Raw genomic sequence first — 20,677 nt, 5'->3', positions numbered from 1 at the left:
CAGGGTGTCCACAATGAAAAAAAAATATTTCGTACCAACTTAGGCGAGAAAAAAGTACTAGATTTGAAAAAAAAAGTACTAAATTATAATTTGTTATGGTTTTTAACAAATTTAGGAAGTTATTATGACATTGCAATGCTCTAACTTAAATATCACACACCACACACACATACATTCCATAGTTTTTTTAAAAATAATTACGCTTAATAATAAAACATATTGGAGTTACTGTAATAATATTATATTAAAGAAAAAAGTACTAGATCTGAGCGTAAATGTACTAGACCACTAAAAAAAGCTTATAAAAGTACTAGATCTAGTACACCAGTGGCGTAGACAGAATTTTTGTATGGGGGGTGTCAAGAAGCATGCGCCCCCCCCCCCCCCCCGTATTAAAGCGGGTGGCCCGGGGGTCCTCCCCCGGGAAAATTTTTGATTTTAAGGTGTAAAATAGTGCTATTTTAGCAGTTTTCGGTTCTTAAATTTAAATATTGTAATGGTAAATATTTTATTAATTTTAATATGAAATTTCTTTGAGTGATGAATAAGATATTAATTAAAGATTTGGTGCTAAGGGGGGTTTGAACCCCTGAAACCCCCCCCCCCCCCCCCATCGGCTACGCCCCTGGTGGACACCCTGAACCTTTGAATATATATATACTGTATAGAAGTCGCCAGCCCAGGTTAAAATTTCTAATACGGTTTGAGGTAGTTGGTTAATTCACCGCCGCAATCGCCCACCATCTCCAGGGCATCGACTTGTGGTGGTCCCTAGCGGACAAGTGTCGAACTCTTCAAACACCCCTTCTCCCTTCCCCTTGAACGACGTTGAGCTGCAGTGAATGATGGGTGGGGGGGGGGGGGGGTTGCAGTGGAAATGACAGCGGGCGACAGCGCTGCGCTCTAACGTGTAAATAACAACCCGAGACGATACAGGGCGTTACGGCAGCGCCCTGCAGCGGTGAAGTTCCCAAGCTGCTCATCATACGCTCCTGAAAACCGTGGAGTAAATCCTATCCACTCGCGACTTCTATACAGTATAGGTATATATTCAAAGCCTGAACAGCATCTCGCATCGCGGTCCCACGACGCGACGGCGCGACCTTGGCCCGCGACCAGCCGCCGGTCGCTCGCACTTCCTGCCCGCCCGTGGTTACGTCACGTGCCCCCCCCCCCCCCTCATATCCCACCACTACAAACTAGCCCCCGGGGGCGAGAGTGAATGGTAACCGCCCGGCCTTCCAAGGTCACGCATCCTTCACCACCTCCCTCCCCTCGTCTAGTCATGGGGCCGGACATACCGGGTGACGTGCCGTTTCTCACGTACCGATAGGCCGTTCCATTGGGTGCACGTATGTCCCCCCCGTTACAGGTCATTATTTCACATTTACGTTACACGCGGTTAAACGTGCCTACTTTTTGAGTCCCCGAACTTTCACAAAATGAAAAAAAAAAAAAAAAAAATGGTTGTCTGTAAAGTCGGTTTACGGACGATAGTTTAACGTGGCAACGTCATAACAAAACATTGGTGAAATGATTGCATACTTTTATGAATAAAATTGAATAATTGTTATTGGATTATCACTATTTTGTATGGATACAAAGAAGGAATGAAATGAAATCTACAATTTAATTGATAAATGTACTTTTATTTGCACTCATTAATTCAAATATGTTTATTACTTTAACGAACAGATTATTTGAACTATAACTATTATACATGTTTGCTATTTAACTTCTTCCAATCTGTGTTATTCTGTTAAGGATAAGACGATGATAGGAAAAGTAGGAAACGAATGGGAGTGTTTCAAGTTTAATGTGCCTCGAAAAAGTCAAATCGATGGTTGTTCCAATCGAGTGGAAGAGAGATAAATGCGGCGCAAGCGTACAATGAGCGTAACGGGACAGAGCATAACAGGACAATGTGCGTTACGGGACCCTTTTTCGTGCGTGCAGCCTGCGTTCATCGATTTATTAGACGTTGTCACGTCAAAAGGTTAAAACTATATATTTTCCGCACACGTTAGATAAATATACGTAAATTATTAAGTATTAAAGGATAATTGTACTATTAAAAAGATTATTTTATTATCTATGCGAATTCGTTGAAATAAACTACCTAACAAACGTAATTAATTTAAAAATTACTTTCAGTAAACCTAGAGGATTTAGGCCTACATAGTATCAAATAATTAATCCAATAGACTGAGCTATGTATTTTATAATACTACAACAATACAATAAACAAAATGTATTCATATATATTTTTTTAAAGCACAATTAGTATAATGCTATAATTGAAAAAAAGTAAAATAACTTCAACAGCAAAGTTTCGATCCGCGCTCCTTTACCTTATTAATCCGCACACTATAGACACTGCGCTACGCAACCTACAATGCAATCTTGTATTATGATTGTTGTAATACCAGTATCCTTAGATTTTTTAAACTTGAGATTACTCTTTACTATTACTATATAGTTTGCGAAACACATTACAGGGTAGTTTCGTTATCATAAAGTTTCATTTGGCCCACCAATACGTTTAATATGGCCCCTAATTTTTATGATAATGACTGACAATATATGGGTTTATGTTCATACTCGAGGATCCGTCATCTTCATGTGAAAATTTCGTTTCATGGTGCGCGCGCATCGTAAAAATTCACTCTTATCATTTTTCCACATAAATAAGTATGAATTAAAAAGAAATACTCCAGGCCGAACTTTTAATTTGAAGTTTTTTGAAGTTATATTATATTTTTGATTATTTAGCGATAACTACATAAACATATATATATATATATTTTTTTTACATTATGTGGCTTGACAGGGCAAACAGCATAGGCACGGACATTATCTGAACCCATTGTTGTTGGGATGTTGTTAGTATGTTTAATTTTGGAAGCCTTGGGGAAAAAAAATCATAATAGTTTTAAGTTGAATATGTATGTATGTATGTATGTATGTATGTATGTATGTATGTATGTATGAATGAATGTATGTAGGAGAGTGAAAACAAAGAGTCTAAGATGTCGGGTATTCAATCTCACTGATTGCTTTATGAATACTTGTTCACAGGTGGCCGCGGTTACGGCAATCCCCGGCCGAAGCCCGGATACTTCTAGACTAAACGTCAACGTTACCAACAACAACTCCCGTCGACTTCCGTGTCACAGCCGTTACCTCACCTGGCCAGAAGACAGCGGCCAAGATTCCATTTTCCCCCGCTGGCGACATGGACTGCTTTTGCCACGCTTGTGGCGCTGCCAAGCGGCCGCGTTGAGCAACAACCCCGTCTCCTCGGCGTCGCATCCCGAGATTCCCCGAATACTTCCGAGTCGTGACGACACGGGGAGCACACGGCGGCCATGTTGAATTAACCATTACGCGTGCCTTGGTGCTGCGGTCTACTTGCAGATCGATTTACATACTCGATTCTCGGGCTCACACGCCATGTTGATTTTTTTTCTTTCGAATTTTCATTTATTTAATTTAACGACTGTTTATAATATTTTAACCCGTATATCTCATTTTAATTTTGTTTTTCTGCTGCAAATAATAATATTCTCGCAAGTGTTTGTAATTATAATTAATTGCGCGACTTTACACACTCATGACGTTACACGAAAAGTGAATATCTGTAGCAGAACTACAAATGCAAGGGAGGCAGCGAGTTAAAATGTTATAACATGCCCTTAAATAAAAGTAATTACAATAAAAAAATTCAACATGGTGTATGAGAATGAACCTTAACTTTCAATTTTTCTAAATATATCGAATAGCTACCGGAACCTTCGATTAGACTTTTGTTTTTGTTTCCTCGTGTTGCTGAGCTATTAGGTAATGAAACTTAACTTCGGTATCTCAAAACAGTTTTTTTTTCTTAAAACAGCTCCGACTGTATAGTTAACTTTTTTTAGTTTGTTAGTTTTCTTTTTGTGTGAAAGCCTTTAACCGTGCACCAAAACAATCGTTTTTTTTTTATTATTTCTTCCAAGAGCTTTGTTTGTACAACGAAGACTGTGTGCGCAACGATATTTATCTCGCTTCTCGACTTTCACCGAAGCTTGCAGAAAAAAAAAACCAGACCCACGACACCATGTCAGCCAAGCGCATTTCTCCATTCTCTTTCATCACTGACATCACACCTTCACTTCCAAGTGTATCGAACTAACAACATGTATTTATTGTTTATTTTTATTTTTTGAATTCCTGTAGTGATTAGTTGCGGAGTGCTGGCGAAAATGTTTCAGTGGGAATGAAAGGAAAGTTATGTTTTGCGTGGGTCTACTGCTGTCTCGTGGGAAAATAAATCGCTGTTTGGCTTACCGTGTCCAACTCTGAAAATGTCTGTGAACCTATAAAAAAAGAAAGTATTTTTTTCTCGGTAGGAATGAAACCGACTAGTACCTATACCTTGAGACACGTTATTTGAATCGTTGGCATTAATAAAATTAACCCGATTATAGTATTTCTAGTAAGAAACTCAAAACTGAAACACATTTTCGAGAGTTTCTTTTTTTAAATTTATATTCTATATCAGCCAGCCCCCCCCCCTCCCCTCCCCCCGGTAAAGCTCTTTCACCCATATTACTAGGGCGCCAGGACCGCAACTGTCCTTAAATGAAGGTAAAGACCGAAAAACAAAGATGCTTTTTCCGTAAGCAGGCTCTACTCGGGATATCGCGTTGTTTGTTTTTCCTCCGAAAGCTCTGCGCACCGTGTGTGTGTGCCCGGGTTGGGCGGGATTGAGACCCAGAAGAAGGTAAGGGGGTGAGAAGGTTGCTGGTTGACGTCTCGTTTCCGGCAGGACTTCCCGGACACGTGCAGTCTCACTAGTGTGTGTGTGTGTGTCGGGTGGGGGGGGGGGGGGGGGGGGGGGGGCGACCACAAAAGGCAGGCCGCCGCGTGCAGGCGGTCGGCAGTCAGAACACGGCAAGCCTTCATTTCACAGACGAGGGAGCCACACCCGAAGTTCCCCGAAGTGCATGCTAGCTTTTTTTCCTCCGTTCTATCTCACTGTATAAACCGGTGTGGCATTAAATTTTGCGGTCGATTAGGATAGGTTGTTAGCTACATTATAAATACTTTAAAAACATTGTGGATGGTTGGTTATATTAGGTAAGTATAGCTACATTAAAAAAACACTGTAAAATCATTTTATGGTTGTTTAGCAAATAACTTTTTAATATGTAGCTGTCCAGGGCTAGGAAACCGTTTACATGATTTCACAGTATCTTTTATGTAGCTATCCTAACCAAATCAACTGTCCACAATTTTTTAAAGTATTTATAATGTAGCTAACCTAACCTTTTACAATGAACAAAAAAAAACAACCGAAGATGCACGATCGGGCGTTTGACACTCTCGTCTGTGAAAAGAAGGCTTCCCAGTCAGAACAACCCGCGAGGAACACGAGTTTCTTTCCCCCGCCGCAACGACACACCTCCGCGCTAGTGTCGCCAGACGCCCGGGACAAGGCAGGCGGACTCTTCGGCTCCCGAAGGGAAGGAGCGTGGTGTATCATCGGTTGCCAACCCCAAAAAAAAAATTGAACGACGAACTTTGTATACAACACATGGCTATGTTCTTTTTTGCATGTATGAAATACGTTTTCCGAGATAATAATGAGTACATCTTTCGAAAATTGGCACATAATTTTATATATTTTAATTGACTTTTAATTAAAAAAATATATTTTTAACAACGGAAATCGAATAATCAACAATTTGACTTAATTTTTTTTATTATGCTTATTAATGTGCGCAGTTAATATTGGAAAACTATTCAGGGAACGGTTTTTAAATAACTTTTAACAATTGGAGGTACTGGGTCGACACAAAGCACAAATGCCCGGGCAAGAATCCGAACAATACTTCGTACCGATAAATTTGTTTTCATCTAAAAGTACACACATACAAATATCTGTAATACTTTGACATGAATAGTTATGTTTAATTTACAAAATAATAGTGTGTGTACCGTCCGTAATTATGGAGACAACATTTTTATCCGTTTTACCCACCAATACACCCAATCAAAAATATATTTTGTGGTTTAAAAAAAAACTGCAGTACTAAAACCCTTTTTCTTGATGAATCTCCATAGTTGAAAACAATAACTGAATAAAATTATAATAATTTAATGTACTTATACAAACGTTAAAAATTTGCCCAATTCAAGCATAATCTTATCATACCATATTTATTTTATGAAATGTGAAATATAAATACGGAGTGATTTCCTTGCTAGCCAAATTTTAAAATACGTTACAGCACAAAATTATATAGTTTTTAAAGAATGTTTGTTTGCGTTTATCTAGCGAGGAAATCACACTATTGTTTGAGACAAAATCTTGTACTATATTGTATTTATAAAATATAAGATCAAAAGGGGAAAAATGCCACGATTGACCGAATGTATCGATTCGTCTTAAAATTGAAGGAATGTCCTCTTGTTTGCCTGAAGTCTGGCGATCCTACTGGGAGTTGAACAAAACTGCCTGCACTCCACGAAGTACCAACGAATTCGTCTTCGTTTGCTGCGTTTTTATTATTGTAATATTATTATTATTCTTTCTTGTTTTCTCGAAAACTCGAAACATGTTTGTAATGCAAGTGGGTTTATCATGTTGATAAATTAAATGTTGTTACAAATATACTCAGTAGTTTATTTTTATTTACATGTTACCCTCCCTCTCCTGAATTTCAAAAAAAAATTTTAAAAAATACAAAACATTTAACCATATATAAAAGTTGAAAGTAAACGCATATAAATACAGTAGTTAACATTTTTTAAATGTATCTTATTCGTTTCTTAAACATGTTTGCAAATCTCTACTTAATTCGTGTTTGTATAAAGTCCAGTGTTCAGATTTTTAATATCGGCAGTATAAATTTTTTAATGAGTAAACATACAATAATTCGAACATAACTTAAAAATATTAAATAATTTTAATTACAATTAAATATATTGCAATAATTTGCTTTAAATTCATCTGTAATGGGCCCCATTAATTAATTTAAAATTATTTTATATATATATATTCTTCAGCAATTATACAGTCTTCATAAATATGTCATTAATCTGCAATTTCTTAAATCAGTAAAAAAAAAAAAAAATAATGATCTCTGCGTCTGCTATGTTATTTCTTGAAACCTGATAATTAGAGACTAGAAAAATTCGCGAGTTCAATGACCTTCGGGATAGACTCCATGATCCTCTCTCTGCCTACTTGGGCAAACGGCGCCTGTTAGTTGGGTGCTGAATTTTGAGGTGCCTCAAGTGGGTAACTTCTGATTGGATACTTCTTTGACTGACGGTCTCTAATTGGCCAAGAGTCCTACATATTTATAGTGAACCAATAGCAGAAGCAGCACAATGGTATGATTATTTGAAATTTAACATACCACGAAATGAATCCGCGAATTTTTCCTGTCTCTACTGATAATGTAAATTATTTTTTTCTAATAGTAGTTTCAAAATAACCTAATTTATTTAAATGTAGTCTTGAAAACGCCCTCTCAACCACTTATCTTGTTATAAAGGAGGTTGCTTTCCTGTACGCATTCAAGCTTTTTTGTATTTAATAATAAATAAATAAATAAATAAATAAATAACCAAATAGGGTCGGTAACAATATCCTCTGGTGGGTTATAATGGACTGGGTGACAACTTGTTCGCCTTATATGTAACTGGCTCGGGGTCGTAAAGAGTACTGTAGTGTAGAACGTCTACAAGGTGTAGAAGATGTGTACGTGCTTCAAGTCTACTCTACTGCCAGGCCCCGATCTACAAACGGGCCAACCGGGCATTTGCCCAGAGCGCCAGTTTTCGAGGGGCGGAAGAATTTGAGGTGAGAAATAAAAAAATAAGGACAAAAAATTTGAGGCACGGGGAAAAAAAAATTAACATTCGGTAATTATTTGATTTTCAAAAAATACATTTCAAATACTAAAATTTAAAGCTCAACAGAAAGACGTGTAATATTCCCGCCATACCATAAAGTATGTACTTCCATGGTCAAAGTCAAGAGGAAATGTCAGTTTCTTCTAACTATTGCAGTGTGATTTAAAATGTTAGGCCTTCAAAACCAAATAATTTGGAGTTATATTCAAAGCTCTTTTAACAATACACAGTAAAACTGTAACACGTGTTTTATTGCGGTAGTTATGACAGCCGTATAAAACTGCAAAAAACCAATTATTATTAAATTCAAATAAGAAGAAAAAAAGACAAACAACATAGGTCTTTTAAAAAACCTTAGTATTTAGATGCATAATGTGCTGTTTTAAAAGTGATAGTAAATAAGCTTGAATTATGGAAGATTTTATGATGTTTGTAGGGAACTGGAAAATGAAAGAGAAAAATGGAATTTGTGGGGGGGGAGGGGGGCTATAAGAGCGCTAACTGCCTGAGATCGGGGCCTATCTACTACACAATGCATACGAGGGATAATCTTGGTTCTGCACTTTACCGACGTGTAACGGGGCGAGAAAACTCCCCCACAAGGACAGAAGTAATAGATTTAAAACTCACGAGTGTGATTGCATAAACAATTTACGTACTTCCGTCAGCCGATGAACTTTCGCGAGCCCGCCTTAGCTCGCCAATCAGGTGAAAGGAAAGGGTCGGAATAAGAGCCAGCCAAGGTCTCAGCCGGCACAATACACACTGCAAAGCTACCCGTTCTCACAGTTGATCTGATTGGGTTTTGCTCGGAGCAGTTGTACACAAATAGAAAACTGCGAAGGTCGGCGCGGCGGCGCGACAGGCCGAACGCTCACCCCTCCGTTCTTGTGATCCGGGTTTGTGTCCGAGAGAGGAAAACAGCCCGGATGTCAGGATCAAAGGAAAGGAATCCAGCCTTTGGTGGGGGAACTACATCTCGTTCTGCCGTCTTGGAGGGGGAGGGGCTGAGATTAAATTATCGTCACTGGATTTTATTTTAATAATAACATAGATTCAGCTCAATAAGGTTAAGGTTTGTTTGTATGAAGTTTTACAGACTGATTTTAGTCGTTTGAGCAAAAACAAAAATGCAAACATATACTTAGTGTTATAATATGTGTTTTAAATAGTTTCAGGTTAATATTTTACCAATGCCATAGAAGTTGGGTATAACTTATAACGTGTGCGGAAACTTTAAAGTATTAACTGTTAATGAAATTTAACAAGATGGTCAGTATTTGAATAAAATTCCTTTTCGAAAATCATGTCCAAAGCCGGGGTTTTATCGGAGCTGTTCCTAATAGTTAAAAAATTCCCTGTTGTTTCGTGCTGCTAACTGCTATCTGCGTTTGGTCTTGGTGGTGGCCAGCAGCTTTTACGATTCAGGCAGCGAATTCTAGCGGGCGGGCGCAGAAACGTTAGCGCGATTCGAATCCGGAAATTTTGGTGGTTTTTAAAAAGTGAGTTATTTTTATTTTATCAGTTTATTAATCACACTCGGCATTATTTTTTTTAAAGAATTCCACGTTGAATTTATTGTCCTTATATCGTATTACAAAGTTTATTTGCAACACGGACAACGCAAGAACACGTGAAGTGTTTGTTTGCTCGTTAACCGTTACTTCATTGTTGAGAACTGAAAAAAAAAAAGACTAGAATTTTTTTTGATGGATCGAAAAAAAAAAGTTGTAACTGCACGGTGTTATGTAAAAATGGTTCAAACCCACAAACATTTTCAACTGAGTAAATTGAGCTCAAAGTTGAACACACAATAACCGGTATTGTGGCAGTGCGTTGAAATTTTGGTCGCAAGATGGCATAGTAGCAAGGAATGTCGGTTAAAAAAAATTTCAGCTCAATTAAAAGTGTCATTTTTCCAACATAATTATTTCAATGTTATTTTTTTTTCCTTTTGTTGGTTAACTCATTTGTGCATAACACCATCCAACTTGCATTGAGTAATGTAGTTTGCAAACCCCCCCCCCCCCCCCCCCCCCAGCCGGGCCGTTTGTTTCTCTCGGAGAAAGGGGCTGCGGGGGTGGTGCTCAATTGGTTTCGCGTGTAAGGTCCTGCGTCGTGCCTCGACTGCGCGCTTCGCTTGTTTTGTGGGACGGCGGGATTGCGCCCAGGCGAGTCGACACACGCCCGCCGGCAGCACACACCCCCTCCCCGCCCCCTCCTACAAACTCCACGAAATCATTCCCCCCACCAACACCTCGACCTAACAACCGACAGGGCACGCGATCTCCGCAGGGCCGCCAACTGCGTCGCCGTCACGCGTCCGTTACAAAAGCCGGAGTCGGTAGCCGCGCGAGCCGGCGGTTAATTTTTGAAAAAAAAAATTTTTTATCCCGGAGAGTTTGGCGACACTGACTTGATGTGCATCTGTCTCCATTCCGGCGTCTTTACGCCCACTCTGTGCGGAATTGCAGCGAATGTGCGGACTTCTCGGTCGAAGATATCCACCTCAAATGAATATATTCCGTGATTTGGTGTAGTTTAAATCTTCGTGGAAACTACGCCGCATTTCAACTTCCGAGTTCTGTTTTCTTAAGGTAAAAACTCTCGTACAAGAAATATCAAGTTCTTTTATTTTAATGTTTTGCTAGAAGTAGGTATACCGAGATTATTTTTCGTGGATTCATGTTCAAAATCAGTAATCTTGTGCCAGTAAATTTACGAAGATAACGGTAAATTTACTGAGATCCCAGGATTATTTGTAACCAGCGTTATTCGTAATTATTTAGGTGAAATTTGTTAACAATGTGTTTTTAATCTGGGTTCACAACGTAAAAACATAAACGAGCGAATAACAGATCATGTACCTACACGGCCCTGTGTACACTAACGGTTCTCCATCGAATTATTACGTTTTAATTTTAGCCAATTATATTTCGCGATGATGATAACCTCAGTTAGTAGCGTTATGAAATAAATATTAAAGGTATGATTTTCCCGCGAAAGCTGACCAATAGCCTGTAAATAAATAATTATATATATATATAATATATATTCAAATCAGATATTCTTAGAAGGTTATGTATGCGCAAACACTTAAGTAAATAACTTATTGTTAATATAAATAATATAAATAATTTTGAATATAATTTTAAAGGTATAATTTCTTGCTCAAACTTTATTTATATGATTTCCTACCGCCATTTGATTAATCAATATAAATAGTTCCATGCTCCCACTGAAATGGCACCATACTGTGCTCTTATGGCTGTTACGTCATACGCAGTACATATCGTCAACATAATCTACAAACGTCTTAACTCCGATATTGTGAATTTGTAAATTTTAGCGGTAAGTTACTCACGATTATTTCCTGCAAGTTCTCATTGTTATAACAAAAAAAGAAAATTTATATCAAATACAATCCCCATTTCAGCAAACCTCTTAACAAAAAACGTGAAAGGTTCGTGTGAGTATTATATTCCAGTAAGCATTTATAAGTAAGAGATTATCTTCTTTACATTATCAGTATTCTCAGATAAAAAGAAAAAAACAAGGAAAGAATGTAGCAATTTGTTGCAACTAGTAGTACCTGTAGATGGAATTTCAAGGTTTATAATTTTTTTCTCTCTCTCTCTCTCTCATACGTATACTTTGCATTCTGGAAGTTACAAGGTTTGCAAATTATACCGGCGATAAACCTACTCATTACCCTCCGATGTGCACAACTCCCCCCCCCCCCCCCCTCCCCACTTATCAACCCGGTACACTCAGCCAACCCTATGCGTGGTTGTGAATAATTGGGTTCTAAAACACGGTCCTCAACTCTCAAGCACACGATCTACCGTTACTGCTACTGGTACTGTTTTTTCTCTTTGCCGTCAAATTGGGATTATAGTCTTCGCTACTTTAGGTTTAGCGTCCATCAAGAGTCGATATCTCGATGTCTGCCATCGCAAAATTTTCGTTCAGAGAGAGGAGCTGCGAAATACTTCACTCTTGAGAGGTAAAAAAAAAAAAAAAAGCAGCACATTTATCAACCGCGGAGCGAGATGGCGCAGTTGGACGGACACAGACTTCCTTTTGGAGCAAGGTGTTGCGGATTCGAGTCCCAGGTAAGGCATGGCTGTAAATTAGTACTTGCCTTAACCCTTTCAGTCAAATCATAAGATTTTTTTTTTTGATGTGTAAACATGTTAAGTTCTCGGTATACGGCACTTGGCAGGAAACGGAAGTTGCATTGAACGGAAATGCGTAACCACAGTGCTGTGCGTCTGCGTGAAAGTCTCAGAAATCTTGAAAAGATGGCGGGCCTGCGTGATTCATCATTGTGTTTATGTATGTGTGTATATGTAAATGTTTATTATATATATATACACACACATACATACACACACAACACAAGCTATTGGGGAAAGTGCGTTTTTATTTTTTTCGTGTGTTTCTATTTATTTATTATTTATAATTATTTCGTGTTGTGTTTTAGCTCGTGTGTTCTCAGCGACGATGCTGTTTTGGATATATTACCAAGATTTACAAGGTAACCTGCATTTAGACATTATCCTTCTTTATTTTATTCTTGTTACTCGTAATTTTTTTTAAATGTTAGAATTTGACATTAATTAGCACGTATTTATTACTTATTTCTTAATTAATTGTAATTTGTTTGCATAAAATCTTCAGTGCTTTTCATAATATCGCTATTTCAAACGATCATATTTCCCCCCCGATCGTGGTGGTATGTTTGAGTAGAGTGTTGCACGGAATTGAACACCAGAACGAAGCCAATATTGACTACACACTTGCTTACACCGTGCGGACAAACTGTGTCGTAGCGGTACCTTTTATCCCACAATTTTTACACCGTGCGCACGAACTGCATCGTAACTGTTCCGAAACTATACCTGTAGCACATCAAATTCACCGACAGTGAGAAAAATTGTATATTTAGTGTCGGTGCAGAAGACTGATTAACTGCAATGTTAATTTAGACATAATGATAGATAAACATAAGCTTGCTTGTAACAGTGTACATTGATGAATTTTATTCAAGAAAATTGCCATATAGATAAAAAAAATCATCCCCTTCAATATTTTTTTTAATAGTGTAACGTGTTTTTACATTTCTGCAACCCAAACAAGGATACAAACAAACATTGTTAAATTGCTTCCATACAAATAATTTTGCTATGGCAAACAATATAAAATACTTACACGTTTCAGTACATATAAGGATTCTTATGCTATTTGAATATTTCAGAACGCGCAAGATTTTCGAATTACAAGAACACACAAACTCAAAGTAATGTATGCAGCTATACGCAGTTTACGTTATTTGATAACTAGATGCCAAAAAATATTATTTTTTGTAATAGAAAAGCATAGTTTTTAAACTTATCTATGATATTTATATTTTCCCAAATTGCAAAACAGTTCAGTGTTTTTAGTATCCTCTTTATTTTATAGATATCTATGCAACACGAATTTTATATATTATACCGAATATTGTTCTAAAATATAAAAAGTTTTAACTATCTTTAGGAACTAGAATTTCAAACACGTTTTTATAAAAAGAACACAATTATTTTTACTGTGCATGCGTAAACAAAGTTTAAACATTTTGGAATACTTTTCAGCTTAATTCGTAAAGCCTCGTGTGCAAATAGTAACGTTTCCTTGCAAAATTCGCCCATATTTTTGAGAAATGATAAGTGCCTGAACAGCCAACATCCCAGAAACAGGACATAACTGTAGTCATAGTTATGCTTAGACACTTACAAAAACATTTTAGGCAAATTTAGCACAAATTTTTAATTAATTTAAATGTTTGCTTCCTGCATAGCCTACATCCCAAAACAAGAAAAGTATCGTCATAGACATACTACGAGGTAGATCAAGCACACTTCATAAAACCTTTCTTGTAATAATCATCTCGTACATGTTACAATAGAAAGCAAACGTACAAGATAATTTAAAGAGATAACACATAATTTCACACATTTTCGAAAATGAAAACGTTTTCTGTGCATAAAGTAATTCATTAAAAAAATATGTAAATGAACAAACAAAAAAAACAGTGCGTGTAACTTAGTATACATGATAGAAGTGGAACATTAGCGCTCTCTTTATATCTATTGGCGTCAGAAACGATTCAAAACAATGTTTCACAAAAATGTTGCATACAAATTCAACCTTGAAATTTCGGGCTTCGCATCCAAAGAAGTTTCACTTCAAAAATAGTATTAATTAAAATTAATTATTTGCCAAAATATATAGATGGATTGTTCATGGTAGCAGATGACAAAAGACATACAATTCTTGCCATAGTTCACAGCACTTGTAACAAAACATTTCTTTGCTCTAATAATTTATAAAAATCTGAACCCTTTATGATAAAGCAGTTGTCTATAACTATTATTTTTCTTTTGTGAAGTACTAGGTCTAATATAAAATAAAAGTTTAGTAGCAGGGACCTATGCTCACTTATTTACGTAAAAACCTATTCCTTTTGTTTACATTGTTTTACTTGCATTGCCATTAGTTTATTTTCTTGTTCTTCGAAAATCTATTTGGGTCTCTACATATAATTTTCATACGGCAATCTATTATTTAAGTCATCATGCATTCTAAGTAGAATCGCGCCAGCTTTGGTAGCATCTTGTTTAGCCAAAACTGTTCATCACTAAAAATTCTTTGAACAAAAGCATCATCACTACTGCTATAGACCACGAGATCACAATACTGCTTGTTTAAAGTGCTAACTTGTCCCTGAATATGGTAATAGAATCTGTGCTGTTTCTACCCTAGTGTAAAGTAGTTTTTTAAGTCTCCATGCCAATCATTATAACCTTTAATAATAATAATAATAATAATAATTTAAGTACAAACAATTATGTATTTTATAAAACACAATACGAACTGGTCTAGTGTTAGAGGCTGACTTAGCTTTTTTTTTGAGCAGATGCTGTTTAATATGTCTTAATTTTCAGAACATAATTTATTACGTTGTTAAATTTGTGTGTAGCTTTTTTTTTTTTTGAGAAGAGTTAAAAAAAAGTACTTGGTAATATGGCTTGACCCCTAAGAAAGTACAAATGCTTTAGATTCAATGATTCCGGTGAGTTAGATCAGTGGTAAGCATAAGATCGTACTCAACCGGACCACTGGGTTGCGAGCGTCCTTGCTGTTCTTTAGTTGAATTCTAGAAATAAAGTATTTATTTCTCGAATTTCTGTTTTCCATACGCAATAATGTCTAGTATATAGTTATTTTTAGTTTGTTTCAGTCTTACGTTCCATTATTTAAATAACGCTATTGGTGTTACCTAAGGGTCATCACTTGTATAGGCAAGTAAAGGAACTTACGGTAGGGCTCTTTAATATTCATAATCACCCCTACGCACAACACCGTAGGGTGTATTTTACTAGCTAGAAATAACTTTAAAGCTTGGACTAAGCATCGTATATTATAACGGCTACTATATTACGGCTATATATCATAGATTTTATCAGCGCTTCTCTTGCTGCATCCACTTATCATGGCGGCGGAACATAGAAGGTCTTTTGTAATTTAAATAGTTTAATAAGTTCTCGGATTTCAAAAGAAGTTGCCTATTGATGTGGTGCTGCACTGACGTCACATCTCCGGACGCAGCAGACTCACGCAACAAATGTAAGCAATAAAAACAAAGTTCGAAAGTGTCATCTTTTTAAATTAAAAATATCTTGTAGTGTTTATTCTGCTTATAAAACGGTTAGTGATAAGTTCTTGACACATGTCAATTCTCCCTAGAGGAGTCACATCAATGAAGTTTGGACAGGAGATTAGTAGGCATATAGTATGTTACCAATAGAGTAACGTTTCATCCAAAACACAATGTTGTAGAAACAAGTCAAATGTTAATAAATGTCAATAACGTACTAAATAAACTGTTTAAAACTCATCTGTGCTCAAACAACTTCACTAAATCGTGTGACGCAGAACACTACCGTTTATCTTCCAAGCAATGTCATTTCAACAGTAGCTGCATTAGAATTTGCAGGGTCCTAATATTATAGTGCATGAAATAACCCTCACAGGAAAATGGGGTTCAGGAGATTCCCACAGAAACATTTATGAATAAAGTCTTTAAAACAATGTTTATGAACCAACCAGCATTTTAAATTACATGGCTAATAAAAAAATATTTAATTATTTCCTTTCCCATTCATGCCAATATTTTTCACAGAAAACTAGACATAAAAATATAAAGGGCTGGCGCGGAGCTTGGAACGGTTGTCTGGCTTGCCCGCCTTTGCAGCTACTACTCCGTTTCAATTTTTCATCGTAATGTGATTCTTGGTCACTAATGTTACATGATCGCTAACTGAAATGGTGGCGATGACAATCATGCTATTGCTACTCCCGGGCAAGTTCTGTACAGTAATGCATTTTTTTTGGTAATTTATCACATCTTACAATGTAATGTTACTATGTTAAAATATCAGTACTATTCTAAATTGTGAAAGAGAAGCATCGAATGGTTACCTACCAAATTCCAAAATAACTTCAATTCACGGGCAACTTGCAACATATCATCAGGAAAAAATAAACTTTTTGTGCCTTAGGGCCGGTCTTACCATCCTCTGGGCAAACTTCCAGGTAGCTACCCTGCGGATAAGCTACCCGGACCCTTTACCCGATGGTCCTGTCTTACCATCCCATTTACACCTCCGTGTAGCTAACTGGAACTTGCCCTGTGGATAGCGAGGATGTGTGTTAGGTTGGTATATTTTTGACAGAGATATTGAAGAAACGATGATTGTGATTGGCCCTCAGATTTTTATTTTATCTTTCTAAACATTAGAGTACCGAAGGCTTAGTGTATTTACATTGTGATGAAAATTCGCCCGGTAATTTGGGAATATAAATAAACACTTGTCAATGAGAAGAGGTTATGGTAGTTTTAATTAGAATTTCCTTTCTCTTTAAAACAATTCTTGTCAAATAAGGCTACAGCTGTAATTCACACTGTGACCATAGTTTCTGTTTACCAAGTGCAACATAGGGGGGCAGCAAAACGTGCAAAAAACTAAAGCTCATGTATACGCAAACTTATGCCCTATTATAGTGATGAAACATGATTTTTAAAAATTACCCACCTGGGGACTTAAGTCTTACATGTGTGCAATCAATAAAAACCAATTACTTTTGGAAACTGGGCCATTTCGTAGAAATTTGTCTGAGCATTTCTTATTTCTTGCTCAGTCGATGGCATCCTAATATATGCAGGGCTCAATGAAGCAATTCCAAATGTCACTTGTTTAATTATTCTAGAAGCTGTTGCTTTACTGACACCTACAAATCTCCAACACTGGATAGCATTGTTCCCAGGGCATAAAACCGCAGTGTCAGCAACAATTTGTTCAGTGGTGAGACTGCATGATTTCTGGGGGAAATAAAAGCAACAAGATGACAAACTGTTGTTTACATGTAGGTTAGGACCCTGGGGTAGGAATACAAAAAGGCACTTTGAGAATTCAGAACAGCCAAAAAAAAGCACATTCTGAATGTAATTTACAAAATAAACGCAGGAATATTTTATTGAAGCAATGTTGACAATGTAAACATTATGCACATGTTATGGTCCGATATAACCTATAAACCTATCAGTTTCATTCAATTTTACAGAAGATATAGCATAAGCATACATTTTTAATGTAAAAACAAATGCATTTTTTTTGGTAAAAGCAATCGCCTGTCTGTTCGCGATCTAATCAGTGGTTCAAGCTCTTCCAAGTGCAGAACTGTATCTTTACTTAGCCTGAATCTCGCTGAAAACTCTTTATCGTTCCATTGGTTCAAATGGTCTGGTCTTTCTGTAAAAATACGTGGACCTCTTGCTAAAGCATTGATTACTTCAATGATCTCTTCATCGTCGTCATCGTCTCCAAAAATCTCACCAACATTATTGACGACATCGACGAACCCTGCTTCGGCCAATTAGATAAACGAGGAAAGAAAATTACAGTACATACACCACGTTTTGGCAAATGAACACAATTCAACACATTGCAATAAACGTGCCACGATGTGGCGCACAGATTATATAGTTATCTGCCGGGTAGCGATTTACCCAGAGCTTCAACCTCCCGGTAAAATCGACAATTATTTATCTTCCGGGTACGCCTACTCATAGGTGGTAAGACACGTTTTGTCATTTACCAAGGAGATAAATTTTACCCGGACCTTGCCAAGGGATGGTAAGACCGGCCCTTAGTGTAGCAAAAATTATATTGAAATGATTGCTTTCAAAACAGGACTGATATAAACCAAGAGACGCCATCTTGGTTTCAAATGTTTTAAAACCATATCAAGTTTCTATCGTTTAATTTTCAAAATTTACTTTCTTTAAAGCATAGAATATAATTCAATGGAATTCCTGAAGTTAATAATGACTAGATACTATTTTTCCTTTTGAAATAAAAATCATTTAGTATTGAATTAAATTTTGTAAATGACTTCAACTGTACTGTATTTTGATCATCATTGAAAATCTCTTGTAAATTGTTAGTCGCCAAAGATAATTTTTTAACATTAAAATTGTTTTAATTATATAAACTGGTAACTAAACAAAAAAAACTATTTTTCCCACTACATTTTATATTTTTGAGTGTTAAACTTATTGCATATAGCAGTAGATGTAGAAAAAATGACTAAATAACTGATAGTGTTCTGAAGCTACTGCTATCTGATGACATTATTCCTAACTATTACTTTAATATATGATAGTTTGTAGAAAATGTAAAACTATTTGGAAGATTTTGTTAAACAAATATAGTCCAACTATGTTGCTTCAATACTTTGTTGTGCTAGTAATTAAGTTTATTTTAAAGATTATACAACTGAGGTGATTTAAAAAAGCGTATGAAGATGTTTAAAGTTGCCACACGTCGCTAGAGTGAAAACTCGTGCTCAAAACGTAGCTTGTGTAGAGAATAGTATTTAAGATTGTTTAGCTACAACTCACGCCATGTTTGTTTCAAAGTTATGTTCAGCTCTTCCCAAAACACTGAAAACCAGTTCGTCTAAATAAAATAATCACCCATCAGCTTTTTTCTCTGAGTTGTTTTAAATTAAAGCACCCAGCAGTTTTTGCCTCAGAATTCGAAACACTAGTTTTAAAAATAATAGTTTCCGCCATATTTAATTATTTTAATATTTCCTGCAAAAATTATTTTTATTATATTTTATGGCACGACGGAACTAAACTTTTGACTGTATTGAATAACAACATTCAATGTTTGGTATAATTATTGTTGTGCCTTTTTTTTGGGACCAACTCCTACATAAAAGGCACTTTTTTTTTTAAAAAAAAGTAATTGATTTTGTAATTCATCCTGATTTTTAATATAAAAGTGTAATCTTGCAATAAAGCATAGTAAGTTTTATTTAATGCATTGGTGTGACAAAATTTTGGAACTGTAATGCAAAAAGTAAATTCCAGATGTTTAAGCAAAAGTTTAAAATTTAGGGAATCTTAAAACCGATCGAACATTATTCATTTATAACCTATATCATAAATGTTTGTAAAGATTTTCTATATACATGAAGAAACAATTTAGCTAAGATATAAAAAAAAACATCCGTTATTTACACTAACCACATAATTTGATATTGCTACTGGGCTAAATCTAAATATACAACAAATAAAATACTTTATTAACCTTAAAATTACAAATTCAAATAAAACACCTAGAAAACTGTTATTCCTTTTAGCACAAGGGCATCGTGATTACTACCAAAAAATATACCTTTAGGGCACTAAGTTACACAATGCTCCCATAATCACAAAATTTTTTTTAAATTATAATTTGAGACCGTTCCCGCTGCTTGTTTTAAAATTAGTGAATTTAAATTGTGAAAGCTAGAATTTTGACTCGAGGGTGGGGTTCTTTGCCTCGTGGCTGCAGGCAGGGACGCGTCGACAAGGACTCCCCGGGCTGTTTAGGCCACCCAGGATGCCGTGATGATTAAAATAACACGTAAATGTAACTGGATTTATTAGCACGTCACATGGTACATTACATCACACGGTACATTACGTCACCTGGTACAGTACGCCGTCACGTAACTGGCCGTATCATCGTCTACCTTCTCATCTCGAATTGCGGCACTGATTCACGATTTGTGGAATTCCCTGGAAGTACCCCACCGAGGGTTGCAGGCTATCCTGAGATTAGCAGTAGTGACGATGAAGGCGCGTAGCGCGTCTGGATGATGTGGGTAATGATACACTGGACGGTGAAACAAAGGAATAATTCAACTAATTAATTACTAAATGACCTAGGTGCAACACTGGAATTACACAACTATACGTGGCTGATGGCTGAAACTAATGCTAGCACTGATAACGGGGGATAGAGTCTAACATGGAAAAGTCCCGTAGGTCGGAATGAATCTGATACAGGAACACAGCTCAGATTAAGTTAACATAATTACCGAGAGTCCATCCTCGTAGTGGCGTGGGGCCACTAAATGCTGGGCGCGGGCGCGGCGGTACCAGGGCACGGAAACTCACTCGCGACCGCGGCACGTTCCAGGAACTGATTCGTTAGTAAGTGTCACTGTATGCGTTTGGCACAAAGCCGCCCCGCGGGGGCAAAGTTCAATCTCCTGATGGAGGTCTTATGGCGTGAAGCGCAGGCACATCGGCGTGCTGCCCAAACGAAAAGAATTACTTATTAAGAGAAACGGCTCATGACTGAGCCACACACAATTAATGAAGGAC

At 36.8% G+C, this 20,677-nt stretch overlaps 1 protein-coding gene across 2 annotated transcripts in view; it reads left to right on the top strand.

The window, feature by feature from the left end:
• LOC134539535 (uncharacterized) overlaps positions 1-6,660 on the top strand; it is a 96,375-nt gene extending 89,715 nt beyond the window's left edge. Inside the window, exon 4 of one of the 2 annotated variants that reach the window (XM_063381638.1) lies at positions 3,079-6,660. In XM_063381638.1, coding sequence (XP_063237708.1) covers positions 3,079-3,125 — 47 coding nt within the window. In that variant the 3' untranslated portion in view covers positions 3,126-6,660. The remainder of the gene's footprint in view (positions 1-3,078) is intronic. The other variant, XM_063381637.1, reaches the window with a different exon arrangement.
• The last annotated feature ends 14,017 nt before the right edge of the window (positions 6,661-20,677 follow it).

The sequence above is a fragment of the Bacillus rossius genome, chromosome 15, assembly GCF_032445375.1.
Source record: "Bacillus rossius redtenbacheri isolate Brsri chromosome 15, Brsri_v3, whole genome shotgun sequence".
Lineage (NCBI taxonomy): Eukaryota > Metazoa > Arthropoda > Insecta > Phasmatodea > Bacillidae > Bacillus > Bacillus rossius.
This window is presented reverse-complemented; position numbering and strand designations above follow the sequence as displayed.